General features: G+C 36.6%; 2 protein-coding genes across 2 annotated transcripts; both read right to left on the minus strand.

Annotated features, from left to right (window-relative positions):
* Nucleotides 1–777: 777 nt before the first annotated feature.
* Nucleotides 778–6,291, minus strand: LOC118434067. The gene is made up of 3 exons (XM_035846822.1): nt 5,873–6,291; nt 2,426–2,699; nt 778–2,355 (listed from the first exon to the last, which is right to left on the minus strand). The coding sequence occupies exons 1-3, from the start codon at nt 6,082–6,084 to the stop codon at nt 1,996–1,998; spliced, it is 846 nt and encodes a 281-aa protein (XP_035702715.1). The 5' UTR covers nt 6,085–6,291; the 3' UTR covers nt 778–1,995.
* Nucleotides 6,292–8,181: 1,890 nt separating this feature from the next.
* On the minus strand, nt 8,182–10,048 carry LOC110863158. The gene is made up of 3 exons (XM_022112406.2): nt 9,694–10,048; nt 9,004–9,277; nt 8,182–8,714 (listed from the first exon to the last, which is right to left on the minus strand). Exons 1-3 carry the CDS (start codon nt 9,885–9,887, stop codon nt 8,337–8,339), a joined length of 846 nt encoding a protein of 281 aa, XP_021968098.1. The 5' UTR covers nt 9,888–10,048; the 3' UTR covers nt 8,182–8,336.
* Nucleotides 10,049–13,353: the final 3,305 nt, after the last annotated feature.

The raw sequence follows: 13,353 nt of genomic DNA on the forward strand, positions 1-13,353 counted from the left end.
TTGTTGAGTGTAGTGATTTGTGTGAGGGGTCCGTTCTGTATTTGGGGTGGGGAAGGTGAGAAAAGTGATTTGGAGAGGTTGTGCAGGTTTTAACTTTCACCGGATGTGTATTTATTTAGGATAGGACGGATTTGGGAGAGAATTTTGATCTTGCTGGACTATGCATGTTATGGTTTAACCCTTTCCTTCGTAACGATGGATATATCCGTCCCCGGATTTCGAACGTTGCTGCGGAACAATGGAAATATCCGTCGTCATAAACTTGGCGTTGTGACGGAACAGAGGATATTTCCATCCTAATTTCCAAGGCGTTGCGACGGAGCAACGGATTTATCCGTTGTCTCAAAATTCGGCATAGATACGGAAAGAAGGAAATATCCTTTCCTCTGGTAATTAACCTTATTGCGTAGTGAAGGATATTTCCTCTCATTGAAAAAATTCAAAAAATTTTTCCATGGATTTACGCATCTTGAAAAAAAATTCGATTTTTAGCCCTAGTCAGGGGTTATGTACGTATGTATGTACCCGCTTTGCTCGGTGTGTCTCTGCCTGTCTAGTTATCAATAACTCTCGAAAATCTTATCTTATCGACTTTAAATTTTGTACTACTACTTTGTCATGTTTAATTTTCCAAAATTTCAAGTTGATAGAATAAGTTTCACGAAGGTTAAGACGCAAGACAGACGGATGGACAATACGTGTACATAAGTCCTCGGTCGGGCTAAAATGTCTCCATGATTGCATGTCATTTTTGTAATGAAATGCCTACACAGAAAGTTGAATAATTTTGGAAATATATCCATGGAACACATCACTAAAATTTACATTTGCTCCGTGATAATGCTTTGGTAATTAAAAAATTGCTACGCCACAAGTGTGGTCGCGAAGCGTTGCTATTCCGCAGCAACGGGATATTTTTGAGAATTTTCATACGAAGGAAAAGGTTAAATGGGAAGGATGCTGCCTGAAAAGGATAACATATTTTATGCACAGAACCTTATAGGATCGGATTTCATTTAGGTTAGGGTGAAGGATTTCATTTTATTTGCATTGAAACTGCATACATACATTTTCATGCATGTGAGTAAATATTTAGGTTCATTTTCTTTTACTTCGTCAGTTTATTTATTTTAGCGTCAGGAATTTTTTATTTCCTTGAAAATTACTTCTGCAGAAACATGTCATTTACAGTTTTTGTTTCTTACTAGTAAAGTAACCATGGTAGCGCATTATATACGGTATGTTACATAATGCACTACTATGGTTAGATGCAAACATAATGTATGTATTTGGATACATAGTCATTGTTACCGTATTATGTATGTAGATCGTCGTTGTTGGTTAAAGTTTAAGACCCAATTTTATTTCCCCTTTGCCCGAGAAGACGGTCTACATATCGGGGACCTTTATGAACAGACCATTACTCTTGTACAACACCACCTTGAGATCAAGAGGATAGGCTTATGCATACGAATTATTCAGCAAGGTAATTTATGAGACAGGCAGAATTTATTGGGGCGACCTGTGCCGATTGATAAGGTAAAAGTAAGTAAATTCGTGCGGATTCCTCATTGTCGCGTTGTTCCTTAAACGACGACATATTCTACCCCAACTTTGTTGATGAGTTACGAAACTTTGCGCTTATGTTCTTATCCCAGTAACCGATTATGTAGGTAATATTGAGAACTTTCATTACTCTATACCAGTTTTTGACCTATTTAATTTGAAAATTCTATCCTTCTCGAAATGAAGGTCACAAGGTCAGAAAAACAATTCCAATTTCTCCATTGTTGACAGTTTCATTGTTGACAAAGTTTTCCAAATTAATTCCCTCTCACTGCTAAATATACACATTGATCATCAAACTGTTATTATTTTAACTTGCATTTCATGTACATTTAATATGGATTTAACAACAAATATCATGTATGATATTTGTTGTTAAAACCATTGCAAACGGTAAAATAATTTATAAAGTATTTTATCGTTTACAATTCATCCAACATTTCCACGCAACTTTTTAAATGGTGGTACACACTTTTGCAACAATTTTGAAAAGGTGAATCCTTCTTGACAATCTAATTCACCAACCGACCCCACAAAACCTCCTCCCCCTCCGAGATACATAATGCACTGCGGAATCCAAGTCCCTCGCACAAAGGTGAACTTATAATTGGCGGAATCGTCCGGAGACTCAGGACGACATCCGGCATGCAGCTTCTGACAAGATTTCGTACCGTTGGAAAAAAACATCAACTCGTTTGAGTCTCTGGGAGGTCGACAGGGTCTCTTTTCGCAGGTGGATATTTTCTCTGAAGAGTCCATGACGAACCACTCGTCAGATTTGCAGGGACCCTGTTCACAAATTAAGTGGAAAATATTTTCGTAAATTTTCCAATTAACAGTGCCAAGAATAAGGATTTACCTGAGAAAAAAGTGGGTAGCACAATTTCGTATCCGCGTAAAACCCATACGCTCGCAATTCTGTTCCGTAATTCGAATCCGTCACGTTCCGCATGCAGTAGTACTCGTCTCGAGAGGTGACATTGCTAGGGAAGCAGTCGCATTGACAATACCCGAATTCGGGGGAATTTATATTATAGAACAATTTCATATGGAGAGGACATGGGCCTTGATATCCGGTCAGGTAGCAGCGTGGTGGAGTGCCAAATTTGACCCATGCCTGTTTATTGGTCGGACTATATGCATGCATATGTAAATAAACATGTAAATATGCTTGGTAGCATAATATGTTAATATCTAACATTAAGGGGAAATCTGACACAGTTTCACCGATCTCTATCCGCTGTGTTTGAACTACGTCCACCCTCACAGTGCATAAGCCTTAACGTAAATCGTTTTTTGACAAACGTTGTAAATTTATGGGTTACAGACTATCAAATTTGGATAACTTGGTGTCATTCTCTTCATAAATTCATACTCAACAATAGTACGACCACAGTTGATAGATTATATATTTCAATCCATGTCCAACTGGCTCTTTGTAATTTTTGCGGAATTTGTCACGTGGGAGGGCCACCTTATAATTTGACATAGGCAACTGGTCGTACTATTGTGGTACAAGTATCACTGATTCCAAAAATGTCAAAACACTTGACGTAGAAAGATTATTCGCCAAGAAATTAGAGTTTGAAAATAAAAAAATGTGTTTTTTTCAAGTAATTGTCTCGAGTTCCACTGGATCCTCGATTACATTAGCCGAATGACCGAATTATTTTATTATTTAACACCAGTTATTTTTATTTTGGCGTTCAAATTATACAATTTCGTAAGATTTCTACGCCAAAATAAAAATAACTGATGTTAAATAATAAAATAATTCGGTCATTCGGCTAATGTAATCGTGGATCCAGTGGAACTCGAATGGAGGGCTGGACTTTAATCAGGTAATTTGAAATTGAAATTTGCCTCACAATCGCCATCTAGTGACCGACGAGCTGAGACAACATAGTCAACCCATCTGCCACTCGATGACATGCTCTCCAATCCCCCTTTTGTCCCACCCCCCCTTAAGACAAGGCACGAAATCCTCGGTAACTTTGCAAATTCCGTAACCCTGTAAAATAATTTTACTCCACCTGGTATAAACTTCTATGATAGAAATATATCTAAGTAAACTAACTAGGGTTGCCGCGGGTAGCGAAAATGCTACTCGTTACCCGACCCGTTACCCGCTACCCGTAATCAGAATTAAGTTAAAAACTAACCAAGCTTCAGAATAAATTATGTTTAATCAATTATTTGCCCATTTGGGTTATTCAGTAGTTTGAGATAATGCTGTGGAAATAACGCATGCCATAATTTGCTAGATTTCATTAGATGCTTCTAACAAAAACTTTTTGGCTTACATTGAAGGCTCATTCCATTTGTAAGCAACACGTTTGATCGAGTACCAGAAAATAGAGGTGCTAAACTCTGCTCGCTGGGTTTGGCTGCCTGGCCATGTATTTTCCTCTCTTTTGTCAGAGAACAGCACACAACTTATACTTCGTCAATGTTCCCGGCCATGTAGGAACGCAGAATTATTTACTTGTCTCTCCACAAGCAGCCCATGTTAACTCTACCTTTCAGAAAAATCGCCAAAACTCCAAGACCGACAAAAATCGGGTGAGGTTTTAAACTTTTTTGTTGCATCAGGCCCAAAGGCATCGATTGGCTTATCTCTTTACGTGCGATTTTTGTCGGTCTTCTCTATAATCGAGTTTTTCAATGCATTGCAAATTTTTGATTTTTTTGAATTTTTGAATTTTTTTGAATTTTTTCTATCAACGAATCATTAATGAATGAAATTCGTAAATGTAACCTACCCCGTTGAATCTATGTATACTTGGGCAACGACAGCATTTTAAATGCATTTTCAAATTTTGTTGTGGTAGTTATATCTTGTCGAAAAAAATTAATTTTCAAATTTTGATTGTTATGGTAGGTTCAATTTTATATCATGCACCTATTATAATAATATAGACACGATATCAAATATGGGTGCGAGAACCAACGTGTGAGTTGAAATGGAATGTGCCTGAACCTTTTTTACACAGCTACATAGGAATTTCTTACCGAATTACATCAAAAAATCACGCCAAAAATTTGGAATTATCACGTATCTTTCCGTTGAATAACCCATTTAAACAATACTATTTGGGGGGAAGAGTTCAAAGCCCATCATAGTTCTAGTTCAGTGGAGGAAAAAGATGCAGACCATTTGCTTAAAAATTGAACTTTGCCGCTAACATTTCTCTTCAAAGTGGACATTCAAAGGAAACTATCAAGCGATTCCTAGTTTTGGACTTTTTGATATACTCCTTAGACAATCGTGGTGTATCTTGGTGTGCCAATTTTTAGCTTGATTTTTTGAAATCTTGATTTAAAAGTAATTTTAATTTAAAAGAATTATCTACAAATAAAATTTTAGCTGTCAATCGTAATTAGGCTTATCACCTTTAAAGCATAAATTAAAATCTCGTCAGTCTTACATAAATACACACAAATACAAGTTAACGTATTACTGATATTTTAGGCAGGCAAATTACACTTGAGTAACAATAATTTCTCCGCATTTTCGGGACGTGAAAAGCATTTAAATCTGCCGTAGGCTTCTGTGGCTTCCGAAAAGACACTCTCGCTATAAACCCTTGTTGCTGGAAAATGGCAAATTTTGAAATGGATAAATAATAAAATGACTCTTTTGTTGGCAAATGGACAAACTGAACTTTTGTGAACTGTCGAAAATTAAATAAAAACTGAACTACCCGTTATCCGTGCAGGTAGTTATCGCTACCCGCAGATAACGGGTACCCGCAAGAATCATGCGGGTATGCGGGTAACGGGTACCCGACCCGTTACCCGCGGCAACCCTAAAACTAACAATGGAGGTCTCCCAACGTATGCTCACAGATTTGGACCAAATTAGTGTCAATCGATCATAAATATAATTAGTATGAAATTTGCAAATGGAACTATCTACCAATGCGCAGGTTTGGCGAAGATATTTGCATAAAAAGAGGAGAAAAAGCACCAAAAGGCTGGCATATTTTTCATTTTCCGAATTTCCTGCGCATTTTTTCTGCTTTGAATGCAAATATCTCTGCCAAACCTGTGCATTGGCAGACAGTACCATTTGCAAATTTCATACTAATTATATTTGTGATCGATTGACACTAATTTGGTCCAAATCTGTGAGCATACGTTGGGAGACCTCCATTGTAAGAAAAATTTGTTAGCTAAATTTTCCTTCGACATAAATATTTGTAAAGGTTTGTAAGGATTTTACGGATTTTACAAAGTTACCAAGGCCTCCGTGAATTTATCTCAATGTTCATAACATGCGACTAGACATGATTTACATACATACCTGGGACATCCCCGACTACTTGGGTGACTATCGTGATCTGAATATATTGGAATGAATGAATTATCCACCTCGACACCCTCGCTAAGTTTTTGTGCCATCAAGCTTTCAATGTTTCGCAATATTTTTGCAATTCCAGAATGGACCATGCCATTTGCATCGCTACCTGTTCCGCCAAAAATTAGAAAAAGTATGAAAATAATTTGTCTGCACATTTCTTTAAAAGTAAGGTTACAACTATATATTAAGTGAAAATTATGAATTGTTAGAATGTTGAAAATCTCTAGTCAAAGGGGAAATTGTGCACTCTCCTTATATGTATTTAGAATAATTCAGTGACGTTTTGTTACTGGGGAGGTAAACAAATATCTATGTATGCATAGAAGCATGTGTCACAAAGCAAGGTTCGCTACGCAAACATTCTGCGGATAATTGTTCGTCAAGATGTTTATACAAAAAGAAGCATTCAATTGTTCTTTTTTATTTAATTTCTGCAACTTATAAATTTGCACTCATACGTACTTATGTAAATACGTATCAAACACATACCTACATACAGAATCCACGAAACCATCATTTTATTCATCTTCACATGCAAAGATTATGTACTTACATGTGTATGTACAATATGGATTAACTTGTGTATGTATACGTATTACACATTACTCATTAATATTCTTGTCATGGAAATCATGTCTACATACATACAAATATATGCATTTATTTACATGCTGTACAGATTTCGCCTCAAGCCGGATTAAATGCCAGGATACATACATATTTTTATGTATGTATGTGTGTGTGTGTATAGTATTTGGATCGGACTTACGGGTACAAAGCAGGAATACAGCAGGAATAACTTGATACCGAAAAAACGATAACTACATATGTACATATTAACTCGACCATGAAACGAACGGATAACTTGATATGTATGAAATGTATGCTGTTTTTGAAATTTTCATCGGATATACATAGTCGGAAACACTCAAGTGTCAATGACATATAGCCTTATTACTTTTGTAAATCTCAACTTAGCAATTTTTGATTTATTTTACCGAAAAGCCAGATAAATTTCAATTCAAAAACAATTTTTAGTCTTAAAAATTTCCTCCTCCTGCGTCAATGCCACGCTAAAGACGAGACGACCACTCCTCGATGGAATTACGCACCGATTCCAGGGACATTTTGTGGCATTCCGGGGTCAGAAATTTTTTACAAGCCTCCGCACTTCTACGGGGCTTAGAACACACCTTTGCCCCTAACTTTGACCATTTTTCATATTCCGGTGGTTCAAATCCATCAAGGATGATCACCAATTCTGATTGGAGATAAAGACCGGAATTTCTTTTTTTAGCTACGCTTGGGTCATTTTTTGCACTATAAATTCGTGCTGAGTCCTGCTGAGAGGTCCAATCGATTCCATTGAATTGGATCTCACTTAGGGGATGTACCACGGACTCAAAAACATATTTTAAGAAATTTTATTCCCCCACCTCCCCCCAATTTTCAGCAAAATGTAGAGAAATTACCCCAATTAACTCCCACCTGCCAAAATCATCAAAAAACCTGGATAATGTGACTTTCTGACCTTTTATCTATATCGGGGGATGTCTCTGACCGATTTTGCGTAGATTAGGACAATTCGCTTGTTAAAAGATTTTTCCGATGTGAAAATCTCCTCATTTTTAAAAAGAATCCTGCTCACTTTTCTGGAGCGTACCGCTTGAGGCGACTCCTGCATTTATTTAATCTGGTTTTCCTTTGGGGTACGATCAGGATGTGGCAAGTACCACATTTCAAAGTCTTAGGCCTAAGCTACAATTTGAGCACTCATTGGATAATTTGCATCGACATTGTTAGCAGTGAGCCCGGTTTCCGTTGGAATTTCGTGAATTTCTTCGGATTCCAGGCTTGGGAGGCTTCATGATGGGTGTGGTCCTTGGAGGTTTTCAAGAAATTCTTCTTCGGCTGTTCTTTGTCGATTCGGTCCCCATGAATGTTTTTATAGTCCGTTGGGCTAAATTAAAGTACACCTTTGACTTTTTCAGCACATGTCAAATTCACTATTTTTCTTCGATTTTTTTTGTGAAAAACTATCGCGCCCGCTTCTCTTCAATTTCCTGTATATTTATCCAAATGTTCAAAAATTACAAGGTCCATAGTGAATCATAATGTAAATCGCATGGCGAATATAATGCACTTATCAGAATTTAATTCTGTGGCGTAGTTTTTTAGCAATCGGCTGTTGACACTTGAGTGTTCCCGACTATGTATGTATGAAGCACTGATTAAAAAATTTGTTTTCATGATAAGCTTTGCACTCGGTAAAATGAGAATATCCTTTATTGCAGTTTAACATTCAGTGTGATTTAAAAGGAAGCTTCCATTTCATATTTGGTTAAGAAGTTAAGACTGATTTTATTACTGATAATTTAATTTTGATGAGAATTAAGAAAACAATACTTCATCCAATACTTCCACCAAACTTTTTAAATGGGGCGACACACTTTCCCAACAATTTTGAAAAAGTGAATCCTTCTTCACAACTTAATTCTCCAACCGTCGCAACAAACCCGCCTCCTCCTCCAAGGCTTTCGTACTGAATGCATTGCGGAATCCAAGTCCCTTGCACGAAGGCGAACTTGTAATTATCATTCTCCTTGTTCACTTCTGGTTGGCATTCAGATTTGCAATCTTCACCCAGCTTCTGACAAGATTTCGTACCGTTGGACAAAAATATCAACTCGTTCGAATCTCTGGGATGTCGACACGGTCTCTTTTCGCAGGTGGATATCTTTTCTGAGGAATCCATGACGAACCACTCGTCAGATTTGCAGGGACCCTGTAAGGAATTATGCACTATTAGAAATCCAGTATTAAAATAATACCAAGCGGTATTCATATATGACTCTACCAAAGTGGTATTGATAAGTAAGTAATGCTGTTTAGTAATGGCTCGGTATTAGAATTGTATCATATCGGTATCAACTTTTTACGGACCGGTGTTATTTTAGTACCAAGCGGTAGCAACTTTAATACAGAGAAATGTCTGATTTTACCAGACTTCCAACAGTGTGTGTAAAACTTGTTCGTATTTAAATTTGATAATTAAGGGTGATTCACTTAAATACCTGAGAAAATAGCGGGTAGCACACTTTCGTTTCCAGTGAAAACCCGTATGCTCGCAGTTCCGTTTCCCATGCCCATTCAGTCGCCTTCCGCATGCAGTAATATTCATCTGGAGAGGTGGGATCATTCTCGAAGCAGTCGCATTGACAGTACCCGAATTCGGGGGAGTTGAGATTGTAGAACAATTTCATGTGGAGGGGACACGGGCCTTGAAATCCGGTTAAGTAGCAGCGTGCCGGAGTGCCAAACTTGACCCATGGGTAACCATCGGTTGGACTATGTACATACATATTGATTTTTTTTTACTAACTTACATAAAAAACCGGAAGGGTATTCACGTCAACTTCGTAGACCCCACTTTGCGAAAGATCATAACTTTGCAACTTTGCGATGTTTTCGAAGAGTAGCGATGGGACCGACAGCAAAATCAGAATCCTTTATTTTTTGCGAAATATGCGACACAAGAAGGCATTCATTATCGGCGTAAACTATTTTTCGCAAAATCGTCGTCAATTGGTCATCGTAAATTTTCATTTTTCTTCTTATTTGAAGTTTATGTATTTCCGTTTAAAAAAGTCGCACCGATTTCGCCAAAAGTTTCGAACATGTTTTGCGAAACGAGGTTTTTGAGTGACATTAATACCCACAGTAAAAAATCTATAGTAAATATTTACATATTTTTATTGTAATACCTTGGACATCCCTGACTACTTGGGTAACTATCTTGATCTGAAGGAATCTGAATAAAGGATTCGTCAACCTCGACGCCCTCAGCGAGTTGATCGGCTGATAAGTGTTCACTTTTATTCAATGCTTTCGCCAATCCGGCATGCTCACAACTTGCTCCAGCAATTAAACAAATTACAAAAGTCAACAGTAAGTACATTGTTTGAAAGGTAAAATTTATAATTTTTGAATTTAGAAAAAAATATTAATATGTGGACATCTCAAGTCAATGGAAAATTGTACTCTGCTTAGTTGTTGAGGCGTACGTTTTGTTACTAGGTGCATAGATGCAAATGGTGCTTTATGATGTGTTTTTGCTTCTAGCTAAATAGATATTCATACATACATATGTATATACAATAAGACACAGTTTGCATGTATATACATATGCAGATGATCACTATTTCTACGTAGGTACAAAGCATGCACATACGTATGTTATATTTTTTAAGAGATAAATGCACATTTATATACATACGAATACAAATGTATTCAAAGGACAATGGGATTTTTTTCCCCATTTCATCAACTTATGTCATATGCAGATCATGCATGCTTCAACATGAAGGAATGACTGCAAATAAGATTGCATGTTTGCAAAGATTTCAGTATTTTAATATGTAAACCTTGTACATATACATATGTATCTACTCAACATGCACATTCATACCTAATCCTAAGTAATTATCTACATATTTGACGCATCGTGCATTAAAATTTTTATGTGTATTTATCATGGATATGACATATATCAACGCACGTATGTAAAATGTACCTCAATCCTTAGATGTGTGGAAGAAATTATGACTAACAAGAATTCTGTGTTTGAAATGTCACTAAATATTTTCCTCTGTATGATATACGTAATTGTGTGGTGGTAAGTACGAGTATAAGCTACAAAACACGTATGTATGCATGTATGTATGCACAGAATATAGATTCTACCAGAAGAATCGATCTTATGTATTCGAGTGACGCTTATGGAGGAACGGGAGAGCCAACCAAATAACTCGGTGTACATTTGGCCCACCTCGGGGAGGCGCCTACGCATCATCATCATCGCCACATTTCCTGGCATCAAAAATGATGATGAAATCACCATTTTTGTTACATAGGTGGCGGTGGCACCCCTAATTGTGCACCAGAACACACCGTCGTAGAACATCAAGTTTGTGAAGACGCAGCTCAGAAACTGAAGAGAGTATGTTCTACGACGGTGTGTTCTGGTGCACAATTAGGGGTGCCACCGCCACCTATGTAACAAAAATGGTGATTTCATCATCATTTTTGATGCCAGGAAATGTGGCGATGATGATGATGCGTAGGCGCCTCCCCGAGGTGGGCCAAATGTACACCGAGTTATTTGGTTGGCTCTCCCGTTCCTCCATAAGCGTCACTCGAATACATAAGATCGATTCTTCTGGTAGAATCTATATTCTGTGGTATGTATGTACATATGTACAATGTGGTTCTGCTCAAGATATGATGTGTACTTCTGGATATGCATAATTCAATGAGAAATTACTTCACAAAGTTTAAGACAGACATTTATGTACTTAATTTTCCATTTCCACTGAATTTAGCCATCTCATTTCTGTTCTAACTTTCATGCATTTTAAGACAACTACATATGTACATATGCATGAATAATTGGAAAATATTTCATTGAATAAAACTGTCTGTATCTGCATAATTGTATCCAATCTTTGGCTGGGAATTTTTCTTTTTTTTTGTTTTCTGAAATTCGGTTTTTAGACTTGTCTCTTTTGGAATTACCATATACAAGATTGAGATTACTCAATTACATAATATAAAAATTAACGTACTTCTCTATTTATCGAGAAAGTAACCATCAATATGGAAATTAACATAAAATGGGTTACACCATACCCTTATGGAATCCTGAGTTACCATTAATTTCCTTTCACCAAATGATAGACGAAGCATCGTTTAATAAAACACACGTGTTGCCATGGAAACTTAGGTACTTATGTGGCTAGTTGGTAGACAAATATAATATTAAAGTTTCTAATAAATGGCTATTTAATTTGAAGCTTCTGGTTAAGAAATGACGCGTAGTTTTGAAACCAATCGAAGCCTGAATTATCTCATAAAGTCATTTGTTGACCAGATTGGCAGACAAGAGGCAGGCGGATGGGCCATAATTACGGGGAAAGTTTCATCCATGCAAATAAAATGCAGCTGCCACCAATAATGTCCCGATTTTGAGATGGCTTCTCGTCCAATTTCAGATGCGCATTGATTGTTACAAAATACTTAAGTAAAGCGACGACGAGATTTCCAGGGTTTCGTATATAACCGCTTACTTATATGTACTTTAACTTATGTGAGTAAGTAATTGGTGTAAAACGTAGTGCTTACATACTTCGAATAAGCAAAGGGGTGACAAAGTGAGTTTTGTTGGTTTACATGACATATATACAAATTACGTCCGTACATATGTACATACAAATGTACATATGTTTCGTATGTACCCGTATGGATGCATTGTTCAAGATGAAATTAAACAGCATGCAATTTGAGATGAAGCTTCCCATGCTTACGGCATTTTTTCAATTGTTTTTAACGGCTTTGGATTCAATTTAGTGGGACCGTGGGAACCCAACTAAACGAGAAAATGTCCATGAAAATGGTCAATTTTGATGTATGTCTGCAGATGTATGTATGTATGTAATTTCAGTAAACCCTGGATGAAATCACGCTCACGGCATAATCACGATGGAAATATACTTTTTCTGGTTGTCGGCTAGATGTGAATATATGGGCATATCGTCGGACTAATTCTAAAACCACTTAAGTGCAGTCTCATCTTAATTCTAAAACCACGTAAGTGCATTCGCTTCGTAATTATAAAACCATCTAAGTGCAGTCAACGTTTAATTCTAAAACCACGTAAGTGCACAACAAAAAAAGAAGGAAAAGTTAGAATAGTATAGTTCTGTGATCATACTATAAACTTAAATATGAAAATTAACTGCATATTATTTTGGAATTGCAGTTAGGTTATTTTCCTTCTTTTTTGTTGTGCACTTACGTGGTTTTAGAATTAAACATTGACTGCACTTAGGTGGTTTTAGAATTACGAATCGAATGCACTTACGTGGTTTTAGAATTAAGATGAGACTGCACTTAAGTGGTTTTAGAATTAGTCCGACGATATGTATATTTATGCATTCCATCTCACAGATTCTAGACAAGATTTTACATATATACATATATAAATACGTATGTATACGTAACCTTTTAAACCATGAGACAAACGGAAAGTTGGGATAGTTTTGAAAAGAAAGTTCATTTTGGGATACATATTTACATATGACATGCATCTAGCAACAGCAATCGTCAGTATAATTTCATAACGATTAATTTTTTTTCGAGTATATGGATATCTATAAATTGTTAATTTTCCGAAGATAGCAATCCAACCTTAAAACAAATATGTACAGGAAATAATCAAAATTTCAAGAATACGCACAATCAGTCAAAATTAACATTAGCAAAAAAATAATAACGTAACAATTGATTATTAATCAAAGAATTTGAAAACTGAGACGGAATCTTATCGGGGAAAGCATGTAACAATAAGTTTATGACATTGTGCTAGA

This window comes from Folsomia candida, unplaced genomic scaffold (genome assembly GCF_002217175.1).
Source record: "Folsomia candida strain VU population unplaced genomic scaffold, ASM221717v1 Fcan01_Sc001, whole genome shotgun sequence".
In the NCBI taxonomy this organism is placed as follows: domain Eukaryota; kingdom Metazoa; phylum Arthropoda; class Collembola; order Entomobryomorpha; family Isotomidae; genus Folsomia; species Folsomia candida.

Coding starts and splice junctions, on each gene's coding strand:
- LOC118434067 (XM_035846822.1), bottom strand. CDS start 6,084: ATGTGCAGACAAATTATTTTCATACTTTTTCTAATTTTTGGCGGAACA. Junction 2,700..5,872: donor AGTAGTCGGGGATGTCCCAG/GTATGTATGTAA, acceptor GCATGCATATAG/TCCGACCAATAAACAGGCAT. Junction 2,356..2,425: donor GCTACCCACTTTTTTCTCAG/GTAAATCCTTAT, acceptor ATTTGTGAACAG/GGTCCCTGCAAATCTGACGA.
- LOC110863158 (XM_022112406.2), bottom strand. CDS start 9,887: ATGTACTTACTGTTGACTTTTGTAATTTGTTTAATTGCTGGAGCAAGT. Junction 9,278..9,693: donor AGTAGTCAGGGATGTCCAAG/GTATTACAATAA, acceptor GTATGTACATAG/TCCAACCGATGGTTACCCAT. Junction 8,715..9,003: donor GCTACCCGCTATTTTCTCAG/GTATTTAAGTGA, acceptor AATTCCTTACAG/GGTCCCTGCAAATCTGACGA.